At 50.2% G+C, this 24,206-nt stretch overlaps 11 protein-coding genes across 12 annotated transcripts; 5 read left to right on the plus strand and 6 right to left on the minus strand.

Annotated features, from left to right (window-relative positions):
* Nucleotides 1–349: 349 nt before the first annotated feature.
* Nucleotides 350–2,924, plus strand: LDX57_000073 (transcription factor domain-containing protein). Its single transcript, XM_046081717.1, has 2 exons — nucleotides 350–521; nucleotides 568–2,924. The coding sequence occupies exon 2, from the start codon at nucleotides 767–769 to the stop codon at nucleotides 2,780–2,782; it is 2,016 nt and encodes a 671-aa protein (XP_045937673.1). The 5' UTR covers nucleotides 350–521; nucleotides 568–766; the 3' UTR covers nucleotides 2,783–2,924.
* A 206-nt stretch (nucleotides 2,925–3,130) lies between these two features.
* Nucleotides 3,131–4,090, minus strand: LDX57_000074 (aminotransferase class IV; the record flags this gene model as incomplete). Its single annotated transcript, XM_046081718.1, has 1 exon — nucleotides 3,131–4,090. One exon carries the CDS (start codon nucleotides 4,088–4,090, stop codon nucleotides 3,131–3,133), a length of 960 nt encoding a protein of 319 aa, XP_045937674.1.
* Nucleotides 4,091–4,590: 500 nt separating this feature from the next.
* On the plus strand, nucleotides 4,591–5,310 carry LDX57_000075 (uncharacterized protein). Its single transcript, XM_046081719.1, has one exon. It carries the CDS (start codon nucleotides 4,616–4,618, stop codon nucleotides 5,171–5,173), a length of 558 nt encoding a protein of 185 aa, XP_045937675.1. The 5' UTR covers nucleotides 4,591–4,615; the 3' UTR covers nucleotides 5,174–5,310.
* Nucleotides 5,311–6,918: 1,608 nt separating this feature from the next.
* PPZ1 (Serine/threonine-protein phosphatase) lies at nucleotides 6,919–8,715 on the minus strand. Of its 2 annotated transcripts, XM_046081721.1 has the most exons (3): nucleotides 8,206–8,715; nucleotides 7,646–8,141; nucleotides 6,919–7,578 (listed from the first exon to the last, which is right to left on the minus strand). In XM_046081721.1, exons 1-3 carry the CDS (start codon nucleotides 8,477–8,479, stop codon nucleotides 7,173–7,175), a joined length of 1,176 nt encoding a protein of 391 aa, XP_045937676.1. In that variant the 5' UTR covers nucleotides 8,480–8,715; the 3' UTR covers nucleotides 6,919–7,172. The 2 variants fall into 2 exon arrangements, with proteins under 2 accessions (XP_045937676.1, XP_045937677.1); XM_046081720.1 differs by having other exon boundaries at nucleotides 6,919–8,141.
* Nucleotides 8,716–9,776: 1,061 nt separating this feature from the next.
* On the plus strand, nucleotides 9,777–10,792 carry LDX57_000077 (uncharacterized protein). The gene has a single exon (XM_046081722.1). It carries the CDS (start codon nucleotides 10,264–10,266, stop codon nucleotides 10,690–10,692), a length of 429 nt encoding a protein of 142 aa, XP_045937678.1. The 5' UTR covers nucleotides 9,777–10,263; the 3' UTR covers nucleotides 10,693–10,792.
* Nucleotides 10,793–11,090: 298 nt separating this feature from the next.
* LDX57_000078 (ankyrin repeat domain-containing protein) lies at nucleotides 11,091–11,721 on the plus strand (the record flags this gene model as incomplete). The annotated part of the gene is made up of 2 exons (XM_046081723.1): nucleotides 11,091–11,268; nucleotides 11,342–11,721. The coding sequence occupies 2 exons, from the start codon at nucleotides 11,091–11,093 to the stop codon at nucleotides 11,719–11,721; spliced, it is 558 nt and encodes a 185-aa protein (XP_045937679.1).
* Nucleotides 11,722–12,661: 940 nt separating this feature from the next.
* On the minus strand, nucleotides 12,662–14,449 carry LDX57_000079 (uncharacterized protein). The gene is made up of 2 exons (XM_046081724.1): nucleotides 14,145–14,449; nucleotides 12,662–14,082 (listed from the first exon to the last, which is right to left on the minus strand). Exons 1-2 carry the CDS (start codon nucleotides 14,280–14,282, stop codon nucleotides 12,799–12,801), a joined length of 1,422 nt encoding a protein of 473 aa, XP_045937680.1. The 5' UTR covers nucleotides 14,283–14,449; the 3' UTR covers nucleotides 12,662–12,798.
* An 890-nt stretch (nucleotides 14,450–15,339) lies between these two features.
* Nucleotides 15,340–15,880, plus strand: LDX57_000080 (uncharacterized protein; the record flags this gene model as incomplete). The annotated part of the gene is made up of 2 exons (XM_046081725.1): nucleotides 15,340–15,805; nucleotides 15,870–15,880. Exons 1-2 carry the CDS (start codon nucleotides 15,385–15,387, stop codon nucleotides 15,878–15,880), a joined length of 432 nt encoding a protein of 143 aa, XP_045937681.1. The 5' UTR covers nucleotides 15,340–15,384.
* Nucleotides 15,881–16,078: 198 nt separating this feature from the next.
* On the minus strand, nucleotides 16,079–18,379 carry LDX57_000081 (HNH endonuclease signature motif containing protein). The gene is made up of 2 exons (XM_046081726.1): nucleotides 16,744–18,379; nucleotides 16,079–16,664 (listed from the first exon to the last, which is right to left on the minus strand). Exon 1 carries the CDS (start codon nucleotides 18,243–18,245, stop codon nucleotides 16,983–16,985), a length of 1,263 nt encoding a protein of 420 aa, XP_045937682.1. The 5' UTR covers nucleotides 18,246–18,379; the 3' UTR covers nucleotides 16,079–16,664; nucleotides 16,744–16,982.
* Nucleotides 18,380–19,982: 1,603 nt separating this feature from the next.
* On the minus strand, nucleotides 19,983–21,493 carry LDX57_000082 (MCT family MFS transporter; the record flags this gene model as incomplete). The annotated part of the gene is made up of 4 exons (XM_046081727.1): nucleotides 19,983–20,827; nucleotides 20,887–21,061; nucleotides 21,117–21,223; nucleotides 21,277–21,493. 4 exons carry the CDS (start codon nucleotides 21,491–21,493, stop codon nucleotides 19,983–19,985), a joined length of 1,344 nt encoding a protein of 447 aa, XP_045937683.1.
* A 494-nt stretch (nucleotides 21,494–21,987) lies between these two features.
* On the minus strand, nucleotides 21,988–23,946 carry LDX57_000083 (Zn(II)2Cys6 transcription factor; the record flags this gene model as incomplete). Its single annotated transcript, XM_046081728.1, has 2 exons — nucleotides 21,988–23,073; nucleotides 23,125–23,946. The coding sequence occupies 2 exons, from the start codon at nucleotides 23,944–23,946 to the stop codon at nucleotides 21,988–21,990; spliced, it is 1,908 nt and encodes a 635-aa protein (XP_045937684.1).
* Nucleotides 23,947–24,206: the final 260 nt, after the last annotated feature.

Consider the following 24,206-nt stretch of genomic DNA (forward strand, 5'->3'; position numbering starts at 1 on the left):
CTGCGGAGAACAAAAACATGGCGAAGAAAATGTGAGACCACGCGGTTTTCATCCTGGAGCAATGACATAAATAATGCAGAACCGTTTGTTGGGTCGATCTCGCGGGCGATGGATGGAGCATGCTTGATTGGAGTGCCATGTCTCTCGAATTGCACAACAAAGCCATTTAAACATCAATATCTTCTGGCTAACACTATGTGGACTCTGTAGTGGACCGAGTATAGGTATAGTTAGTTACTGAACCGAGCGATGACGTAATTGGGCTCGGCAGGTGCAGCCGAGATCGATTGCCGCCGGAAATACAAGGCACCGAATATCCTCGGGCCCAACGCCAAGCATCGGCCTTCCTTCTCTCCTCTCTTGTCTCTTCTCTTCGCTTCCTCTTCTCGTGTCACTTCCTGCACCGTGCTTCCAGTCGACCGACAATGCCGTGATGGTCAAAGCGACCAGGTCCTACCAATGCCACCGGTGCTCACGATCATTTGCGCGCCTGGAGCATCTGCAGCGTCATGATCGATCGCGTATGTCTGACTAATCCACTCTTGATTGCGCGCTGACCCTCTCTAGACACGAAAGAGAAGCCGTTCGTGTGTGACAAATGTCCCAAATCCTTCACGAGGAAGTAGGTGTTCCAGTGGTTCGTTTCGAATGAGTCACTTACCGGCCCAGGGATCTGCTAGCGCGCCATGAGCGTCTATCCCACAATTCTCCCTCGGCGGAGACATCCTCACCCGTGACTTCTCGGCCGATATTCGACGGGCTGAATATGCTCGCGTCGGCAGTGACAGAGAACCAAGTTCCGACGCCGGCTGGAGACAGTCCTCACTCTATACCGGGGAATACGACCTTTGGCCCCGACATGTCGGGAGTCACCTATCCAGTGTCGAACCAGACGCCCGGAACCGCGCAGTCGGAAGCAACCACGTTTAGCGAATCCTTTGGAGGGTTCGGTGCGTCTGCGCCATATGATGGCGACGATTTCACTTCGTTTCTGGACAGCATTCCCCTTCCCAGCCACCCGTACTCCCCGACGTATCAGCCGCTGCCTTTGTTTCCCGCGTTTCAATTCGATTCAACGCCTGTCTATGAGCAGTCCTCGGAAAGAGACAAAGATGCCGGAAGTGTAGCAACGCCGTCCAGCTCTGTGCTCCCCAGACATGGCACTCAGTTACCCTCGTTGCAGCCAGAGGCATCTCATACTCCGTATAAAGCACGACAACCGAGAAGCTCCATTTCTGTAACGACACAGTGCCGAGAGCGCATAGTAGCGCTACTGGCAAACTACGCGAATGTCATGCCCAATCCCTTTGTGCCCTCGCGACATGCCCTGTCTCGCTGTCTGACTGGATACCTGACCGGTTATCACGACCATTATCCGATCAAGCATATTCCCACTCTAGACGTGGAGGCCATATCGTTACCGTTATTTCTGTCGATGGCTGCACTCGGCGCACAATATTGCCGGGAACCGGATACGAGCATGAGGTTGTATCTTGTGGCCAAGGCCGTGACTATGGAACATATTCGAAGAGAATTCCAATGGATCGTGCCGAAGCCGCCCTCGAACACCATCATACCCAAGGACCAGGATCATATTGAGACTATCCAGGCATTGTTGATGCTGACCTCAATTTCGTCCTGGTTTGAGCGCGACCCACCGTATGCAGAAGGTCTATATATACGAGGTGTTATGGAAACCCTCCTTCGACAGGGAGGCCTAAATGACCTGCCAGTTCCAGACGGGACATGGGCCGGTTGGATCCGCATGGAAGAGCGAAAACGTACCAAGCTAGTCGTTTTCTGCTTCCTAAATATTCACACTATTGTGTTTGACGTGCCGCCACTCGTCTTGACCGAAGAGATCGCGCTCGATCTCCCATGTACAGAGAAAGAATGGCAAGCGACCACTTCCCATCAGTGGATAGAAGAACGAGGCCAAGGCAAGACGGAAGCTAAATTTCAAGACGCCCTATCCTCCCTGTTCACCCAGGCCCCGGGTTCCAAAGACCGACTGGAAAGCTTTTCCTCGATGGGCGGCTACGTCTTAATCCACGCCATAATCCAGAATATCTGGCTGATCCAAAAGGCCAACCGACTTCCAGACACGAAAACCAGCTCTCTATCTCCGGCTCAGATTGCTTCTCAAGAACAAGCACTCGAAAACTGGTGTCAATGCTGGGAACACAACCAAGAATCGTCGATCGACCCGTTCAACCCCCACGGGCCCTTATCATTCACCTCCACCGCCCTCCTACGCCTAGCTTACATCCGCCTTAACGCCGACTTCAGTTCCGCCCGACGCTTTCAGACCTGGAGTCCGGATGAGGTCGCCCGATCTCTGAAGACTAACCTGAGCGTGGAACGTAGCGACCGGCTCACGCGTGCCGCATTACATTGCGCGCATGCTCTCAGCACTCCAATCAAGCTGGGCATCAACTTCGTGGCACACACACAGGTAGTGTCCTGGTCTAATCAATACGCCCTATGTTCGCTCGAATGCGCGGTCCTTCTGGCGAAATGGTTGGAAGTCGCCACAGTCCCGAATCCCCAGCCTGGGCTTACTGAGCAAGAAACGAAACTCTTGGAATTTGTGATCGAGATGGTAATGGAAGCCCAACACGGCGTTTCTAGAGACTGGCTTCTGGCGAATAATACTCGTTTGAGCGCAATCGTTACGCGGCTCTGGGCTCGGCTTTTCACAGCGGACTATATCTGGGAACTAGTCAATTTGATCGGACGGTCGCTAAACCGCTATGCCGAAATCTTGGAGAGCTCGGAATAGCCAACAGAATTTCAATAACAGCCGAATAATGGGTTCTACCCTCCTGCGCAGCTGGAACCCGCCTTCGGTGGGGTTTCGCGGAACCGGAGGATTCCCCGGCTGCCGCATGCGGAAATGGGAGCATGAATACCGAATGAGGAATGTGAGAACAACCACCACCCCACGTATCAGTTGACTCTCAACATTTAGCTAGGATTTGCCACGCTTACAAGATTAAGAAAGACGTCATGATATCGGAGACGCCACAGAATCTTCAGAAAAAGGACGTGTATTCGAACAGGATATTGGCACCGATTTTACACAAGAGCTACCCCGTGCAGCAAGAAACAAAGAAACATCACACCTAGATCAGTAATTAACCTCAAAACTGTAAGCTGGGTCATAATGGATAGCCCAGTACTCATCCCAGATCGCTCTCGTAATCGATCCGACCTTGCCATCTCCAACCTGCTTCCCATCCAACTCCGTGATCGGCATGATGCCACCTGCCGTAGTACTCATAAAGATCTCATCACTCTGGTAGGCCATCTCGACTGGCACAATTTCCACACGCACCTCGATACCCTTCGATTCGGCAACATCAAAGACACTCTTGCGCGTAACCCCCTCCAAGACACCCCTGTCGGGCGTAACGATCACACCATTCTTCACCAGCAAGACATTGAACCCAGACCCCTCGGTAAGATTGGTATCGCCGTCCGTGAGGAATGGATACTGCGAGCCACGATCCTTCGCTTCAAACATTCCTCGAACCAAATCACCCCATTGCAGATTCTTCACGGTCGGATCGATCGCACCAGGGGGCACGCGGCGGACTGTCCTCGCGATGATAGAGCTCCCACCTGTCTTCTGGGTCTCAGGATCCATGACCCAGACATACGGCTGGACGATGAGATAGAGATTATTCCTCATACTGTCAGGATTGCCTTCGCGGACGGGGACCAATCCCCGAGTCACGATCAATTCGACGAAGGCATCGCGAATCTCGCTCTTGGTGACCATCTCCACTAGCGTCTTCTTGATCTGGTCTCGCGGGATAGGGAATTGGAGACGGATTTTCGCACACGACGCTTCTAATCTGTTGAGATGGTCCTCGAGACGGAAGAATCGCCCGTCCCATACGGACGGCACATCGTAGGTTAAGTCGCTGTGCATGAAGCCTTGGTCGGTGATGGGGATGCGGGCCTCGTGAAGGGGAACTAGCTCGCCATCCACCCAGGCAACGCCATTGGCAAAGGGACTTTTGCTGGATTTGAGGGTCTCCAGACGTTTGTAGTAGCCGGAGAAAATCTGGTCCATCGTAGACATGATGGCGGTTCCCAGTAATATTAGTTAATTTTTCTTTGCGATTCCCTAGTATAATGAAAATTCAGAAAATTCAGATTTGAGGCAGTGAGATTCTAAAACCGAAGGGATAGGAGCTGGAATATGATACTAGCCTTTTATATTCACGAGTCATATTCCCTGATGGCATGCAAGAAAGTTCATAGCTGCCTTCCAAATCAGGCATTACTTGAAAGGGCAGCCGAGTTAATTGGATGGGAGCCGAGGAACGGGTGGAGTACATGAGAACACGATTTGATCAACGAAGAGAAGGTCTAATCATGGTTCAAGGATTCTAGAGTGCATTGACAACCATGTATGCAAGACTTCAATTTGAAAATTGCATTCACGAGTCCCCCTCCATCTTCCCCGCATCCACTGCCAATTCACGCCTTACCCATTGCGGACTAGTCTATCTTCGGCACTTCGTTATCTTATCAATTGCCATGTCAACAACATCAACAACATCAACACCAAGAATTCACCACGCCAACTCACTCTATCCTTAACATGCCCCCACGAATAGCATTCATCTCCGGACCTATCGACACCGGCTTCTCCGAGTCCTATTTCAAGCACTACACCCCCCTCATCGACGCCGCCATCGCATCCAATGACTCCTTCGTCATAGGCCCCATCCCGTACGGCGTGGACACCAACGCGCTTTCATACCTCCTATCCTACCCGATCGCACCGTCCCGAATAACCATTTTCGTGACACCTTCCGAAAATGCAACATGGGGGGCCACGTTCCGTGGACTCGGAGTGAACATACATGTGGTGGACGGGCAGACCGGACGGGAACGAGACGCCGCGATGACGGCCGCGAGCGACTATGATATCCTGCGGGTGCGGACGGCGGACGAAGGCAGGGAGTTTTATGGCCGGATGTACAGGGATGGGTTTGTGACGAACACGGAGCGGAATTGGAAACGAAGAAGGGGGATACATGAGGATGTGGTTGTACAGGCGGAGGAGATTAATCGGGATGTTGGGATGGTGGACTCGGTAAGAGGGTCAGGTAGGGTTAAGTCGGGGGTTTTGAAAAGATTTTTTGGCAGAGTCTAAGGGGAAATATTCCCTGATGTAGAAGGCAATTTAAAGCAGTGCGTGTGGCCATAGAAGTAGGAAGTGAGTTTCCGTGTAAGAAGGTTTATATAAAACACATCATGGACGAAGGTATCTAACATGAATTGAATCGAAACAAATAATCCATTTTACTGCAGGATCGCAATCCCCAACCTCTCAACGTCGTACCTCTCAGTCGCATTGCCAAGAGACTAGCATGTCCCCTTCGCCTGGCCATGCACAACCTGGTTATCGAATGCAGCACCGATATCATCTCTGTCCTGAGGCTTGTTCATCGAGCCGCAAAGATATAGACAGTCGGCGAACGACGGCATCCTCATAGAAGATAATTCCTTCTTGCCACCAGTCGGATTGGATAAGGTATTGAACCAACCGCCGTCCATAGTCTTGTCCACATCGTTATCATCGGGGCAGGAGATAAAATTAGCGCTGAATGGGGTCGAGGTTGATGTTGCAGGACATGTCGTAGAGACTATCAATGTGCCCGCAGTCGGTGATGTAACTGCTGCTGCAAGTGAAGATGAAGACCCCGTTACGGTTGTTAGCTATCTATAGCATTGATCCCATAGTCGCAGGCTCATAGATGATCTACACAGCATCCTTTTATAGACCCAATCCTGCTCCTAATCCAACCGCAGCCACTACCGCAATAATAATAAGACTGACTATCGCCAGCGAACGCCAAAATGTCACCTTTCGCAGCCCAAATACCATCCCCGCTGTAGGGTCAACCGTGGCCCCTTTCTCTGGTCCATCTGCTTACCCTATGATCGTGTGTTGATGGAGACAATACTGGCCGTAGTTTCGACTATTATATGGAGCCTAAGGAAGATGCCGCACGACCTCCAGGTCGTTGGCCATAGGGATCTCTTATTGTTGGGTTAGTTAAGGATATGGTACTTCTGGTTTGGATGCTAATTTATGGGTACGGGTCGGTTAGATATATCACGTTATGGAAATTATGGGCTAGATAGCTAAAAACATTATCATTAACTCTAGTATAGACTTAAACCCAAGGAATACATAGCTTTACTTAGGTAGAAGTACTGCTAATATAAATTACTTAAATTCTAAATGTATAATCTTACATTTTGATAGAAATATACTTTATGAATGGCCGGAATAGCGCGACAACGTAAACCCCTGTAGCCCTTAGTAGCACAGACAGACATATCAAACAGTAATAGAGGTGAGGGAGAATTGTGAGATCATATAAGGGATGGCCGAGAAGATCGACTTTGTGTAAGCCTCCATCGAAACCGAAAGGTAGTCGATGGGTAAGAATGACAGAGGACCGTAGAAGTTACTCTATACGGACTGCTGTTAGATTGTCTGTGACAGAGAGAGCCTAAATGAATCATTTAACCCCCATTACTCCAAAAGCAGCAGCAGCAAATCGCCATAATGAAATGGGCATGCAAATTGTTCCATCTGTTACACGGCTATTGCTTTATTCCATTTGAAACCATACCTTTGTCAGGGGATAATGGTTATCGGAATGTTTAGATAGCTCGATCAGAAAATGTATCACAGGGAGGGTCGGCGAGTGCTTACATTAGCTGTAAAGATAATAACCAACAGACGATGTTGAACATTTTATCGCCGTTCTTGACAGCCTGAGGGGCCGGGATTTTAGCCCAAGGACATCAATGTTATTTTCACCATTTGCCCTATATCAACCGCAAGGTGGTACTGCAATATATTCTGGGAGGTGATTTTACTGTGTCGTTCCACTACGAAAAGGTAGGACTCACTGAGGCTATTATACAAGAAAGAAATGGCATCTAAAAAGATAAATATTCAAAAGAATTACTTCTCTGCTATGGTTCTTACTGAAAGGTTTCCGGGTAATGTAGATCAAGTGGTAAACAGGTATGTTGGTTTGTTACCATGAGAAACATACCTTGTCTTGGTCTGGGTCTTCGTCGATGGTGCTTCGTTGACAAGGGTTCGAGGCCCCGAGAGCACTCTCACCATCCTAGGTATCCGCGGTCTCAAAGCAATTTGGCGGCAAATATTTGAGAGCAAGAAATCGTAAATGACCCGCTATATGCTCCTCGATTTTTTCGCCGTTTGGGGATTCCCTACATCCGCAAAAAGGGCAAGACTCGAATGTTGGCAATCGCCGTGCACAACGGTCTGCGAGAACACCTAAATGGCGTTCTTCTACAAATCGACTATGAGCCTCTTTCGCGTGAGCAGTCCATTCTGCTTTGGTATCAAATTTCAGCCGGTGTGACGGCCCTAGGTTACATTCCCAACGTAATGGTGCATGTTTAACAATGTGAGCTAGCCATCCTTCGGTATCGCGGTATATCTGATCTGGCTTATTGCAATGTTCGAACAGGCAAACATACGCGTCAAGATCATCTTGATCATGTGCCCTGCGAAGAAGCGTTAGTATGTCGATGCAAAGGGGGAGATGCTCTATCAAAAGGTTCAGGTACTTACCACCTATTCATGGCGTCATTAGCTTCTGGCGTTGTACTTGGCTGATCTGTACGTGCAGGAGATACATCCAAGGTAGCAGTTTGCCGCAGCTCGTATTCCCTGATGTCGACGGTCGGCTGAGGGATCGTTTCCTGCAGGTGAACACGGATGGCCTCGGAACGAGATCTCTTATTCAAAATCCTTTTCCGCCGAGTGACCATCGCAGACACAAGCCGTCGGAGAATGTACTCGTCGATTTGGGGAAATTCATCACGTATGTAATCGGAAAATGCGTTCCTGAGGCACGGTTCTATGTCGTTTCCCTCTTCGTCTAAGATCCTGAATTCATTAAACACCTCGGCATTGACCACCGCGACAGCTCTGTAAACCACACTGTTTAAGTGGTAAAGAAGGGTTATGGCGTCGGTGCATTCTTTCATAATAGTGTCCAGCTTTCGGTCTGGGTCCCCGTCCTGGTAAGGCTCGACGGCTCGACGGGACTGCAGAAATGTAACACCTAGATTTAGTTAGCAAACCTATTCATACTGTTTCACTCGGTCTCAAGTCTCGAGTTTACTTACACTTTCCCAGACAGTGCTCAATGTCTTCTATGATACGGAAGATGATCTCTCCAACTCTCGGGTCATCCCTGAGACGGTAATCCAACGACTCTCTGTCCTGTGAAAATACCCATATATTGGAAGCCCAGAGATTAAAGCGGCACCTCTGATCTCCAATCAACGTTTCTTTTTCCCACGAGGTGATCACTTCTTGCTGCATGCATTCCTGGAAGAGATTTGTACAGCACGTAGCTACCTCCGCGATCGACCGCTGATGAACAGACCCTGGGGCCATTTTTATTCACGGTCAGTACGAGTTGAAAGAAAGAGAGTTTCGATACACTGGTCACTTTGTTGGCAGTTTGCTGTTGACTTCTCTCAGACAAAACAACGTCCTTGCAGGTAAACTAGACAGATAACAAGTTTTGGTTTTAGATACCAAGGCAGTATCTACACGTTTTTATACTTACTTTTAGTTGAATCGGTCACGGAATATCAACTCTTAAATTCTTTGTCGAAATCAACCATCAAACAAAAGCCGCACGTCTCCTTAATCATAATTGTTTTTTCCATTATAATATTTCATCTTAGAGGAATATTCAGCATGAATGCTATGCTAGCATAACGCGGATTCCTAGTGGTTTCTCAGGATTAATGTTAGAACATTATGTCCTTCGATATGGTGAGAGGCGAGCATCCCATTCGGCATTACAATGACAGTATCGAAGATTGTGTTCATATTTTGTTCACCCGATATAGTTTAATGCCCATGTGGCCTCCAGGGGTCTTTAGCCGACGATTTTCGAGACTTTTCCTCGTTTGAGGCACTCTACACCTCTGCAGTTCCGTCATATTCCCTCCTGTACCCATGAGTAAAGATGATCCAGAAAGGCACCAAAACAAGGAAACTCACCACCGCAGCGGATCTTCGATGGTCTTACCCACAGTGGAAGACGACGAAAATACGAATCAGCGGCGATCGGGGAGCTTGTGAAGAACGGTGGGCCCCGATATTAAGCAGATCGATGCAGATCGGTTCGAATCTCCGGCTTGCCTGGCTGGATCCGGCTGAAGTCATCACTTCACTCGATGCCACGCCAGTCTCCAGTTGGACTAGAATGCACCTACCGAGGTCCTGTCCAATGATTCATGTCTTTTTATGTCGTAGCTGGTTTCATTTCCTGCACTTTGCGCTGTATTTGAGTCATCCAGAAAGTCGTCTTGCATCTTCCACAAGCAATCTAAGATGGAGTGTGCGGCTGAGTAGGGGAATGTGGGTCCCTAATATGAAGTTCAAGCCAATCATTTCCCAAGATCGACGACGCAAACTGGAGTATGGGCTGCAGCTGGACGGTGGGCCTCGTCCAAGTCCCCGAGCGTGTGTGCACTGTGCAGAGGCCGCTTCGGCGCTGTCTGGAGCATAATGTGTCAGGTGGGACAGCCCCTCATACATTTCTTGCTCTTGTGCTTTCACTTTGAATGCTATCCCATGCGCTTTTTGAAAGCGCAGACCAGCAAAACCATGTTCGAGAACCTGAAGAGCAAGCTTCGCGGCCGAAAAAGCAAGAAGGATTCTACCAAGCAGGGCAACGAATGTTCATCTTCATCGAGCTAAACATATTCGATCTGTCCGATAGAGCACTTGCGAACAAAAGAATGTCAAAGAAGCCCCAACCGCTATTCCGCCGTCCGAACCCTCCGAGAGTGTAGAGAAACCTGTCGAGAAACCGACGGCCCCGGCCCCTGTCACAGCGCAGCCCGATGAACAGACACCCCCTCCACAGCCGGCTGCTCCGGCAAAGGACTAGTGGCAAGATGCTCTCAAACAGTTGCCCCCTGCGAAGCAGGAGAGCCTCAAGAGCATGGGATTTGACAAACTCTGTTCCGGGTCCGTCGAATCCGATATTGATGACCTTGTGAATATTGTCAACGACAAGCAGGAACAGTGTGAGAAGAAGTTCTGGCGGTTCTCGGTGGGCGATAATGATATCATCCTGCGGAACTATACAACGAAGATTGTGGGTTTGGCTTCAGAAAGCCGGGGACATCGCAATCTAGCTTGCACCGCCGCAGGCCAGCATGCCATGGGCTGTTCTGAAAAAGGTCATGCAAGTCGCTGTGATCGAAGATGAACAAATGGCCGCGTTGCTTGGAACCACCGAGAAACTGGGTCGCATCATCAGTCGCGGTCAGATTTATGAGCAAGTTTATCTGGTCAACGCGCCTGGCTCAACGGAGGATAAACTATCCGAAAGTCTTGAGAGTGCTCTGATACGGATCTATAGCACCTCGCTGGACCTGCCAGCGGTCTCGGGCGATCTTTCCAAGAACACCGCGCACCGTACACTTGAAGCACTGGTCAATCCGGGTCATCTTTCCAGTGGTCTTTCGGCTCTGGCCCAGCAGGAAGACGAGCTTCTACGCGATGTCCAAGCATGTGAAACCCGGCGCAGCGCTGCCGCGGATGATCGGATGATCGTAATGTTAGATGCACTAAACGCATTCTGACTCGCGTGGACGAGAACGTGTGCGAACTATCTTGGAAGAAATGCACAACAACTCGCGACTTGAATTATTAGAATGGATATCATCCATACAATTTGGTGAGCATCACGGCAACGTGAAGGCAAACAGAACCCGCGGTACAGGGGAGTGGCTGTTACAGGATCAGAGTTTCCATGAATGGGAGCAGAGCAAGTCGTCCGGCAACTGTCTTCTGGCTTCAGGGTTTACGTAAATTCCATGGGCTCTTCGCCATCCTCTCGTTATTGTCCAAATACTTACAATTGCGTAGCTGGTACCGGGAAAACATACCTTACTTCAAGGGTTGTCGATCTTTTCCAGGGTATACTCGGTTCGCCTTCGATACACTCCTATGGGACTGGTGGGAGAACAAAGAAGTCGATATGTCACGCACGAATGACGGAGGTCACGGCCTTCTCATGATCGCTGCTATCGGAGGCTCTGTACTTATCCGCAAGAACCTGATCGCCAAGGGAATAGATGTGAATACGCAGTTTGGAGCCAGAGACTATGGCAACGCCCTTGTTGCAGCGGCACACCACGGACAAACAAACACATTAAGTTTGTTATGGCCAGGTCGATGTTATCAACTATCTTCTGCAGCAAGGGGCTAATGGGAACTTGCCGCTGCAAGGCGGCGAATACGGTAGCGCTCTAGCGACGGCAGCGGCCAGGGGCCAATTTGAAAATGTCAATGTACTGGTTGAGGCCGGTGCCGACGTCAACCAGGCGAATGCGACCGCAGGTTATGGAAGCCCGCTGATTGCGGCCGCATCCCTCGGTCACAAGAACGTTGCCGAGCGCTTGATCAAAGTCGGAGCGAATGTCAGTCTCAGTTTGGACAGCGCGTCTTTCAAGACCGCTTTGGAGGCTTCTCAGGCACCCATCTCGGAGGCTGATGTCAACCGGATCCGAGATTATTGGAACGAGGAAGAATTCATTGCTAATGAGACCGAATCTTTGAAGGAAAATAGAGCTGCTGTGGGTGAGCTTCTCCGAGAGCATGGAGCATAATCGGAGAGCGTTGAAGCAGGATTTCACCGAGTTATCTGGCGTAACTGGGTGTCGTAATATGACGATACTGACTGGGAAAGCGCCCTTGATCTGTTGTCCGCGTGAGTCTGGAGGAATATATCTCGTTTTGAAGAATCTAAAAACCTACTGCCGAGAGATTTCCCTTCTCATTAACAAGATCCACTACCAGTCCTAGGCTACGACACGCAGACTCACGTGGCCGAGTCAGAATCTTGACGATTTAAGTCGAAATGTCGGGGTAGTATTCAAATCGTAGTCCATGTCGCACGTTGTCCTGGCGGCGGCGGATATACTCCAGCTGGCCCCGAGAGACACAATCAAAGGCTCTGTATTGATTTTTAAACTCGCGTTGGAGGATTTTCCGTTGTTCTGAAACCATGGCTTTTCAGGCGTTGTAGCCCGTGAATCGGATCGGAGGGTCATCTGGGGGCTTAATGAGAAGTGAGCCAAGCTGACGTGTAAAGTTGGAACCTATTTCTTACCAATGACCGGCCATGTTATCCGAACACTGACAATAATGAGAGCTGATGATGCAAGCGATCGCGCAACTGGAGATGATGGTGTGGGAAAAGAGGAGTTGCTAGTTGAGAGGTTGGAGGGAAACAGAAAGGGAGACGGGTGGCGTGGGTTGAATTTATGGAAGGTGTGACGCTGCCCATCACAAGAAACCACAAAAGGTGTTGCATCTGGAGGATTGACTTCTGCCCGGAGGAAACGTGGACATTCAGCCAGATGACTTATACGGAGTAGATTCGCGCTCCAGATTCTACATCTCAACTCCGCCTATTGATTGTGTACAACGGAGTATCTGCCAGTCGGAGCGCACGACTATCCATTTTAGGTTGGGTATACCAGGGGCACAACGAACATTGGAAAGAATGCATTAATGAGAACGAGGAAAAAAAGAAAAAAAAAACCTAGAGGATCAAGTCAGGAACAGTGACAGCCTGTTCAAGACCCCACACTAATGCCTCCATCACCCGGTTGTTAACATTGGCTTTCCTTTCCTGAGAATCCATCACATATCCGTCAATGGCACTGTTTTCAGTGAGTATCTTAAAGACCTTCACCTCTTTTGTCTGTCGCATATGCTTGTTTCTCATGGTTGCGGTTCCACCACGGCTCCATTTGTATAACAACTGACGCGGCCTGGAGATTAATCCCAGTACCACCGCATCCGGTAGTAATTAAGAGTGGTGAGGATGAGTTGGCCGTCATGAAATCGTCTTTGACAGATTCTTTTTCTCTGTCATCCAAACTCCCGTCAAAACGCAGACTGATAGCCCCCCTCTGTCTCTTGAGAACCACAGCCAGTATGTCCAAAAACTTCAAATAGGACCTAAAGATGATAGCCTTTTTGCCTGGCCATGAGTTACTAACTCTGTCCCATATCTCGAGGAAGGCGTGCCCTCTGGTTGACTTCATCAGGGTCTCCGTATCTTGGGCGTCAAGCCGTGACAACCACTCATTCCTTGATTCGGAACTGATGCCGCTCTGAGCCTCAATGATTCTAACGACGTTTTCGTCAATACCATCATCTATGTCAAGGTTGAATCGTCCTTCGACCCCTTCGCAGTTATGCTCAGACGGGAGGAGAGGATGAGCGGCCAAGAGTTGGGCACGAACAGCATGCCCCAAAGGATTTAGGCTTTCACCATCTATGCCTGCCTTATCCGAGTTCGAGCTAGAGTGGAATCTTGCTCTCACAAACTTGTTTGTGGCTTCGAGGACGTTCTGGGATTCCGCATCGTTCAACTTGAAAACGGCCGAGCTCTCCGTGAGTAGAGGAAGATTGAGGATAGATGCCGGTCTCGCGATGAGCACCCCCATGAGGAAGCGCTGTAACTGTACCAACCTTTCACCTAGAAGCTCAGTAGGGGAAGTATCCTTGTCGTCATCAGAGGCAAAAGCGTTCAGGAACTTCTCCTTGGTCTCGAAAGGATGCCCGCGCAACAAAGTCAATGGAGCGCCGATGTCATGCCATCGGTTGGCCAGGACGGTTCCGGACAGCATGACTATACCATTGTGGTGAAGAGACTTTACGGCGTTGTACCAGACCCCCTTCTCGTTCTTGACCTTTTGGCACTCGTCAAGAATCACTCGTTTGAATGGGAGGTTGACGAGCTTCCAAACATCACTAGTGAGAGCACATATCGGTCGCGAAGGCCTCGGGCGTTCGCATCTGACGTAGCGGCTAAACATCTCGGCAAAATTCAAATTGGCGCGGTGGCTGGCCCCGAGAAAGTTGTAAGAGACAATTACAATTTCATAGCTTTCGTCGAGGAGCTGGTGGACGCTCATGGACATGTCATCTAACAGCAGAACCTTCGGAACAAGTCCCTAAGTCACTCTCTGTAAGCACACACTAGGCGAGGGGTGGTAGGCCGGAAGTGTAAACTCACTGGGTTGTACGCATTCAAGATCTCCTTTTGCCACTGTAGTCGACACGATGCTGGACATACCACAAGAGAAAAGGAGCCATGCTCCTTTCTGGCCTGTTCCATGACAAGGATTGCCAAGAGCGTTTTTCCAAGTCCCATCTCGTCACCTCATATGCCCCCCTTAAATATTGACTTGCACAAGTAATGCATCTGGGCGGCGCCACGAAGCTGCCACCGATGGGGCGATGCAGCAAAGATCTGTGGCGTCTCAATAGCGGGCTGGGAATGGAGAGGATTCTACCACAGATTAGAAGCAGGATCCCACGATCGTCAGCGGGTACTCTCTTGTCTTACAATGTGAAATTTGACCCATTGATTGCCAAAATATTTGTTCAGGTCGTATGTCCTTCCGTTTACTTCCGCCACGCCCGAGGGAAGTTTGCTCTGTGTGGGCTCCGGCTCGTAGGTGTGCTCATCATCCTCTATTGCCTGGCCAGCTTTCAAACGCTATTCGAATTGCAAGGGTTAACGAAGTGAAAATTCAAAGATGTCTCACGAGAAAAACGCACCTCCTCTTGCTGAGGGGTCAGGAGAAAACCCCCCGAAGGAATGGGATGATTGACGTAAGCTTCTTTGATGGCAGCAAACTCAATTTCTGGCCGAGAAGCAAGTTCTTCTATCTTGGCCTCAAGTGACTGAATCGCCTTATCAAACTGCTCTTGGATGTATTCTCCCCTAGACACCATGGCCTTTATGAGAGCCTCGACTTGTCGTCAGGGACTCTGACCAGTGGAGCTAGAAGCAGAAGGCCTTTGGGGATAAGGAAAGTATGAAGAGTTGATAGGGAGGGAGGGGCGGGACGACAGGGAAGGCGAAGAAACGCGAAGAACGCAAGAAGGTGGTGGAGAGTAAGGCAGAGTAATGACTCACTAAGAAGAGCCGGCAGGTAGGAGTTGGAGTGAATAGACCGATACATCCACTCGTCATACTTTCTGCTCCTCCTTCTATAGCCCCGTTTTCTCCCCCCACCAACCACCAGGCAACTTCTTTCTAGTCTCCACCAAACAAGCCTCCCTGGGATTTTGCGGACCATCCTTTGACTCCTCTGTGACTCGTGTATCAGGGTACCTAAAAGATTGTTGAGCTCACCCTCCTCTCTCGTCCTCGCGTCATTTTCGCTAACATATTTCAGTTTACAGCAGATTCTCCAGCAGTCTACCGAGAATTAGCCAAGCGTGCGTTCGATATTGCAGCAGCGGGAATGTCCCAGACACAAGGACAGCCTGAAAGGCTAGATGTGCAGACCTATTCGGACGTACGGGGTCAGGCTGGGGCTATGGAAATGCTTTACATGGAGCTTTGCCTGAAGCAGAATAGAGCGCTAGTGACGAAAGACGTGGAAATCAAGATACATCAAGCCCAGGCCGAGTTCAAAAGAACCGTGGAGGAAATCTGTCGGCGCAAACACCTCACCCAACCCCAGAGGGAGAACAAACCCGGGATGACACCTCGCCTGATGACCATATTTGCCACGGTCCTTGAAATCTTCGAAAGCATTCAGGCAGCGAAAAACGATCAGGTCACTGCAGCGGCGCATGAAAAGCTCAAGGCCCTGCTGCCGTCAATCCGAGAAGAGATCTATGGCGAAGATACACACCCAGGAGTTTGGTGTCCGGAAGAATGTGAGTGGAGCCTCTGAGAGCGTGGGAGACCCAAGAGACATTCTGACAATCTCCATCAGCCTAGGCCACCGATGACGCCTACGAAAATCACACCTGATGTGAACCGGGATGACAAAACATTGGCATATGTCGGCATAATTCTCATAATGGTCATCGGCGGATGGAATCTGGAATGATAAGATACTACCGTAAGGAAAGGGACGTCCTGTAACTCGTTTATTTTGCCGTGTCCACGATGGATACAAGTAAAGCAAAAATCAAATCAAATTGACTGAACTTGCGCTCGATATTATTTTGTATATTCGCTCCTTCTTCGCCTACTCAATACGAATACGCCTGGTAAATCTTTCCCGGGACTCTTTGTCTATCAAGTCTTCCCACTGGCCCAAGCAGATACCTAATGTTACGTTCCCCTTTAACAGCATATAAGAGGGACAAGTCGCAGGTTACTTCAATCCAGTCCTTCATGAGGACAAAGGCTTAGCAATGACTTGGTGGATGCTTGCATATCTCTTCGTGCCGAGGGAGCTACTTACACTTGGTGACTAGAGGACGAACGGCCATTCCGCCCAAACGGCTGGATAGAATTGGTATACTCAGGCTGTGATCTAATGATATCAAGACTTCAGAGCCAATGAAAGCTAGGTGGCTTTTCCGACAAAAATCCCCTATGGAGAGATCATCATGCTTTGGTGTACTGTTTCAGATTTCTCTTAACCGGCTCGGGGAGCTACCGCCGTGTCGGGGCTCCTGCTTTCTGCCTTTCTCACTGCTTCGCCCACTCGCTGCGGAGGCGACGGCTGTCATTAGTTCGTTTCTCCAGCTCTACATTTATCAGCAGAGCTTACAAACAAACGCGCTGTCGATCGACATACTAGTTTAGCCTCAGAATATACAAAATAGATTGCAAAGGAGGGAAAAGAATGGTGTGTTACAACCTTGATGACGCCGGGTGTTGTGGGTGGCGGATTTAGCGCTGTGATTGCGCCTGATGGGCGAACGTTGACGAATCCTGTGCCGGCTGCTTGGTGGGAACAACAATTAAAAGACTGATTGTAATTGAGACGATCGTTAACATGCTAGTGAGAAAGCAATTTGGAAAACACATTGGATAAAAAAATAGGAGAAAGATAACAGCTGAAAATCATTTCAAGGTACATGGAATTGAATTTGGTTGTCAAACCACGGTAGAATCATCCAGAACCGTCTCCTTACCAGTCTGAACCTGAGCTTTGCGCATGCTAGCAGGCGACGGAATTCCCGATGTATCTTGGGTTCTCTCATCATCGTCATCGCCCTCCGAGTAGCTACCCAAGCTGGACAGCCAGTCCATGATGGTAGTCCCCCTGGCTTCACCTGGCAGCAAAACGGGAGCATCACCGTAGGAATCATTGTCACCTCCGAACATATCAGAAATCTCGCCAGCTCCGGACAAATTGACTATTCGTGATAAAACGAATTGCATGTCGAGCAATTCTTTGCTTGGCAGTGGAAGATTGACGGGGTCATTTGTTTTAAGCTGAAATTTATCGCCAGTACGGATGGCGGACGGAATCAGTATCTTGCGGGAACCTCCGTGGACAGTTAGATGATCGTCTAAACCTCGAGAGGACTGAATCGGAGTGTTAACGTTGACCGTGCCATTGTGGTTCGCCCTGCCCTGCCAGTGCCACTCAACTTCTAGAACAGATTTATCCGCGTTGTACTCAAGGGGTCGAAGAACAAATCGGCCTTCGGTCCATAAGTGGTGAAGGTCTTTTGACATGCATAGTTGGTTTTCAATCGAATCAATTTGCTTTCGTGGCTGAGTCGGATCCGCAAAGATTTTGTCTTTCCAGGTTTTGATCCTTGTGCTGGACCAAAAGTATTTCAACATATCCCACAGCGGCGGGTACGTCTTCGTTATATTCGGGCTTCGATCTGTTATCAGAAAATGTGGATATATGTGGGCGACATCAAAGGGATCTGTTGATTTTATGACGCATCGATGTCCGTCACGGTTGGTCACCATAGCTCGGAGCTTTTGGCTTCTGTTGTAGTTTGATGATGAACGGGAAGAGGTTGAACTACTTGCGCTTCCTGAGAGTCTAGGTTCTTTCTGCATCCAAGTCAACGGAAGCGCAGCACAAGCATTCATACAAAAGGGCAATAAACATTGGCATCTCTCTGCCATTTCAACGAATTCCTCCAGCATTTCCACATCGGAAAACATGAGAACTGCCCAGAATGGTGCCGGAACCGGTTCTTTGATCAGGTCATGGAGCTTCTGAAGTGATTCCATACGCCGAGGTGATGATTCATTGTAATCCTCGTCGTAGGCTGGGATTATTGTTCCTGATCTTCCGCGCCGAGTGGGTGAAGTTGTAGAAGTATCGACGTTCATTGCGTCGTCCGGAACACAAGCATCCAGCGGCTCATCGAGGGGGGTATGGGGCTCCATGGTGGCAGGCTACAAAGAGCCAAGCAGGCATCAGCTTTTGCTATATGCCTGAACTGTTTGAGACGAGATGAAAAGCTCAAGGTCGAGATGAAAAATATGGAGAGGGAGGAAGGCTTCGAGATGGTGAAGTAGTGACGTGAACTGTAAGGTACCTGGGCGGGACCCGCCGCCGCCAAGTTCCTGGGGAATCACAAGACCTCGGAGACCTTCTGAGTCAGAGGTGTACCTTAATCCTTTCGCTTTTCGCTTTTCGCTTTTCGCCGACCGTGGTTATGCCGCTCACGGACTGTATGCTACCTACGTTGCGTTTAAGTTTGGAAAATACCATGCGACGTGGGCGCCGAAGCAGATTTTGTGATAGTTATGCTGACGCGAAACGTCGGCTTCCCCGGGTTTATGTCATCCCCTCGTCGGATCAATGTCATCACCTCGCGTGCCAGGCATGGGGTCTGCTACATAGGGAGCTGGGAGTGGGTGACTGGCCGGGCTGTGGCAGATGAGGCGCCGCATCTACAGAGAGTGTTGAAACAGTACAAGGAGACAATTGATCTTTTCATTTCGAACGGGGAGAGGGAGCAGGTATGATGATGTATCTTAGTTCTATCATGCGTGGTAGAGGACTCGCACAAATTGCAGTCCTTGTACCTACCCATGATGAGGGTTATTCCGAAAGCTCCACAAATAAATGGCTTTGTTAATACTGAATATACTGGCTTCTACTGATAAATGCTTCCTGTAGACTGTATACCGGCAGATAGAGGGAAACATATATTCGATTTTTCTACACAGTAGCCCCTATCGCTTGCCGCCACACCACTGTGGGAAGGCTACCTAGCTAACTGAATAGCCAGAGGAGGGAGTGAGGCTCGCATTAATCATTCGATCAAAAGCACATCGATATCTGTAAACGATGTCAATCGCCTCTTCAAACCCGGTCGACCACGCAGCGTCAATAAAGTATCAACAGTCGAAATTAGACTCGACCAACATGAAATTGATAAAGGACCAGTTTTGCGCATCAAACGGTCCTCTATAGAGCCCATGCGTTTCCGCCGGCTTGTCAACATTCCCCCAATTCTATATCTTCCGTGTACCCATTTCCTGGTTCCTCTAAATCCTGAAACACTAACCTTTATAGCAAACCCAAATTCTAAACATCATCGCTATGATAAAATCACGGTTTAACCAGGAATCCTCCTCCGATCCATCATCGCTAACGCTATATCTCATCCGGCAGATTATCATTCTCATCATGCTCATCCGCCAACCTCCTCGAAAGCCACATCGGACCTTGTTTTCTGTCAGACTCATCCTCGCCACCGTATTGCTAGTTGATGAGAATGTGGTGATGAGACTTCTGACTGGACATCCGTATTAGGAAGTATGTAGAAGCATGAGGGATAAACGGTGTTATAGATTGCACTTGTGATATCCAATGCGCTGAAGGCGAAGCATGTCGTCTCTCAAAGAACAAAGCCATGAATTAAAAGCAATTGTATTTGAATAAGAGAAGGGATATCAAGCGTAAGCCAATGAGCCCATCATAACAGTAACAATCAGCAATACAAATCTAAGAAAGATCTATAAATTATTACAACTGCACCTTCACACTCGTGCAGCGCGCATTATCTACCACCAAAAACCCGTGTATACCCCTATAGCAAGTATAGACGAAGACGGGCAAACATGGAAAAAAAGAAAAAAAGAAGAAAGGGAAATCGAATGAGAGCCTCGATCCTAGAACTTCGCGCCCAGTTTCAACCCTGTCTTCATAATCCTGGCCGCAATCACAAACACCGTCCCTCCGAGCAAGAACACACCCGAGAAAACCTTCACGTTCGTAAAGTCCTTGCCGCCGGCATTCGCCAAAATAGCACCCGCAATCGGGCTGGTAGTCAAGCCACCGACCGACGCGAACAAGAACAGCAGACCAGTGCGATATCCGATCTCCGTGAGGGGAGAGATCTGCGCGACAAGCGCCGGCGAGAGACTGACGTACGCACCGGAAGCGAAACCGAAGATGATGGCGAAGACGATCGTGGGCGCATTACTGGCAGCGGGGATCCAGAGCGCCAGGACCAACACACCCGCGACCAGACACATGGCGATGAAAATGTTGTACCGACCGAGCTTGTCCGACACGAAGCCCGCGCCGAGACGACCGAAGAGACTGGCCGCGTTGAGCATGGGGAGGAGGTATGCGGCTAGGTTGGCGGACATGCCGTTCAGCTCGGCCTCGACGATGACGTAGTTGATGGGAATGAAAACGCCGTAGGTGAGAAGCATGTAACCGAATAGGGTGAGGACAAAGGCTGGCTCCTTGAAGGGATGAAGAAGGGTGGTCTTGCCGGGGTTGGCGGACTTGGGGCCAGTCGTGCGCGCCTTGACAGTAACGATGGCGATCGCGAGCAAAAAGAGGATCATAAATGCGGAGATGCGCATACTCCAGGGGAACCCGACTTGCTGGACTAGACGCTCAAGCATGATGGGAAAGATGACACCGCCGACGCTGGAGCCGGTAGAAAGTGTGGCGAAAGCGATACCACGCTTCTTGTTGAACCAAACGCTAACGGAGTTGAGGGCTTTCAACGGGGATAATTAGCTGCGAATGATGGTAAAAGATTCCGGGCAATATTCTTACCAGGTTGGAATATAGCGGACGCGCCAATGGCACTGCACACACCCTGCGAGAGCAGGATCTGGTAGTACTCGGTCGAAATAGAGGCCATCATGAGACCGAAGACGTGGAAGAAAGTGCCTCCGATAATCAAGTATCTTGCACCAAAGGCATCGTACAATTTTCCGACAATAGGACCCTGTATATGTCAGGTGTCCTGCCTTGATTAGGAAAAAGATTGGCGGCAGACATACCATCGCAAACATGAAGAACACCTGCAAAGAAGGGATCCAAGAAATGGTGCTGGACGAATAGTTCTTCAACATGTTCGACTCGTAGTAACTCTGAAAGATGCCAATACCTATAAAAATCAGCATGTCGGATCTCTCACGACTTGTCAAAAATTGGACCTACTGTTCACCCAGCCAAAGCTACAAAACGAGGTGCACCACGCGCCGACAACAACCAACCAAGCTTCAAGGCCTCCATCCGGGGGAAGAGAGATGTCCTTCTCCTCGGAAACAGGCTGCCCATTCGGCGAGCCCGACACTGTCACAGACGAGCGACTCTCATTGTTATCCCACGGCTGGAGATCGTGGTTCTCCTTGGAGGTGCGAGGACTGGACGACATCTTGACGGTTGATGATATGAGTGATATCAGGAGCGTTCGTGGCGTATCTGATCTGGTCTAGTCTGTCCGTACGTACCTTCTCAGAAGTGACAGAAATGAGCTGATTGATATAAGGGAAGCGTCTATGACAGCACTAAAATCTGATATTTCTATTTGTTTTGCGGCGTCGGCTCGGGCTCAGGGGAGTTGGGCTCCGCTCGGCTCGGGAGCGAACAGGTCATGACCGCCGAGTTGGGTCATTGCCAGAGGCTGTAGGGCTGGCTCCGGTCGTTCTTTCTCTTCGCTGTGGGCTACGTGTGCACATTGTTTGGGTTTCTTTGTCGGGCAAGGAATTTGGAGATCATGAGAGTAATGATGTACATTCTGAACGGAACAAACTAACACTACCTAGGTAACCGCATTCATTATTCGCATTACTTGAAAATCGTCATCGCTGCCCACCCACGCTCCATGTTCGCCACAAAGACAGTCAGAGTGATATCACAGTACAGAGTCTACAGATCAAAGCGGAAGATTCCCAGATTCTCGGAGAAATCCATCCATTCAGACAAAGAGTTCGGATCCAGGTTCGGGGCCAAGACGTCCTCCAAGCCTTCCGGGGGTGGCTCAATCTGCTCCATTGGTCGCTCTTCGACGCGCTTCTCTACGGGGAGTTGTCCCTCCGGTAAGTTCTCCGGAACTGGAGGTGGTGCGTTTTCATCCTGACGTCTCTGCCTCGCCTTCTCTCGTAAATGTCTAAGAACCTTCCACAGGGGTCCCGGATCCGGACGACTGGCGTCATTTTCTGTTAGGTCGAAGACGACGTCGACAATATTCCATGCGCGCACGACGTTCGGTCCCGTGGGCTGCGCACACAGGTGCCATAGTATGTACGTGAGGCAATGGAACTGATTGTAACTGACGAAAAGCCAGCGGAACCCCCGTAGCAGATCATCGGTTTGTAGCTCGACGCTCAGCTCAAGACAATTGCAAGCCGAAGTGAGGGTCTGCTCGGCGGTTGAGGATACCGACTCCTGCGGCCGATCATTATTAAGACCCTCCTGGTGCACGAAGAACTCAAATTTCGCCAGTAAGGAGCGCGTAGTCAGCCACCCGGCCTTCTGAATCGGAATATTGATATTACAGTGCCGCAGGTAGGCGTTTTCCAGGTACGAGGTCAGTTCATGCACCGTCTGTAGTCGCTGCGCCGGCTCTACCGGTTGGCTCGCCGTATTATGGAAGAGCTGCTGGAAGGCGATGCCGATCTCCGCGGTCAGTAGAAACACGCTCATCTCGGTCCATCTCGTGCGCGGGCTGGGCATCATGCGCGTTTCGACCGAGATGTCGCTGTCGTCGATGTGCAAGGGGATGTGGGTGTCGGCTCGACTGCCGAAGCCATGCACGGCCAGACCGTGGTCTTCGGCGGCGCGGTGGTCCAGCATAATGATCTGCCACCACAACCGACGACGCATCTCGGCTTCTAGCGGGGACAAGTTGAAGTGCGTGCCATCACGGTGAATGCCAATGGAGAGGGCCGAGCGAATCAGGACTCCGTTGATGATCCAACCGGATCGGCTCGTACTATGGGCTCGAAGGCACGTCTGGTCTCATTAGTAGGCGGCCCCAACAGTAAGCAGACAGGAACGAATTACAATGTAGATGGCTAGCGCCTGCAGAGATAAGATGCTCGGCAGATCAAAACAGGCGGAATCGGCCAACGCAGTTTCAATCCGCGACTGAAAGTCCAGCAAGGCCGACCGTTTGTCCCTGCCTAGCAAATTCGCCGCATCCGTCCCTGACAGACTCGTCACCGCTGCGAAGTAGATGGCGTATAGCAGGGCTTTGAGATCTTCGGACCCCCCGTCGTTCATGGTGGAATACACCAGGGGTTCCACGGTCGGCAAATGCAGGATCTTGACGACAGGATCGACATTCGTGCGATAAATCTGCCACAACTGCGCTGCTTGCCATCTTGACAGATCCAACTGTTCCTCCTCCGTGGACGGTCGTCGCGACCGCGACAGCAACAACCCCTCCGGTCTGAAGCCGACCGCAGGCTCTGCCGAGTCGCGCGGAGTCCCGATCGCCTTATGCAGACCGCTATCCTTCTCCAATATGCGCGACAAGAAGGTCTCGTTGATGTAGCGCGTGGAGCCGCCGTCCTGGACCAGCAGTTCTTGGCGTCGACTGGGCGACGGCGGAGGATCGGGCAGATAGGCGGCCGAGGGATCACGTTTGGGGTCTTCAGGGGCCGAGGCTTGAGACTGGGGCATCGGACTGCTCGCCAAAACGGCCAGACTGCGTTCCAGCTGGGCGACGCGGTCGGTGATGGTGATCTTCTGCACCCGTCGGGGCCGATGGAGGTCGGCGCTGGGATAGCGACACGGAACACCGAGGCGGGTGCAGGCCGAGCAGGGGAGGGTCTTGCTGCAGCGGACCTTCCGCTGATGACACTGCATACACGAGCGCTCCATTTTTATTAATTAAATGTCCGAAATTATTGTGCAAACGAATCATTCAGGACAAGCGCAGGTGATTTGTCGGGGTCGGAAGATGGAGAGGAAGAGGGCTGCGTGTCATTAAAGCCAGTAAAGTCATTAAAAAGTCATCGGACGGGGGCTCGGGGGCTCGGCGGTGCCAAGAGACCGACGTGCATTAGGGCTTCGGCGGTCATCTTCTCTGATTTCCTCTTAAACAGGTTCTTATGAGTCTTACGATTTCTATGACTATTCTA

Source organism: Aspergillus melleus (assembly GCF_016097325.1).
Source record: "Aspergillus melleus strain CBS 546.65 chromosome Unknown contig1, whole genome shotgun sequence".
NCBI classification, from domain to species: Eukaryota; Fungi; Ascomycota; class Eurotiomycetes; order Eurotiales; family Aspergillaceae; genus Aspergillus; species Aspergillus melleus.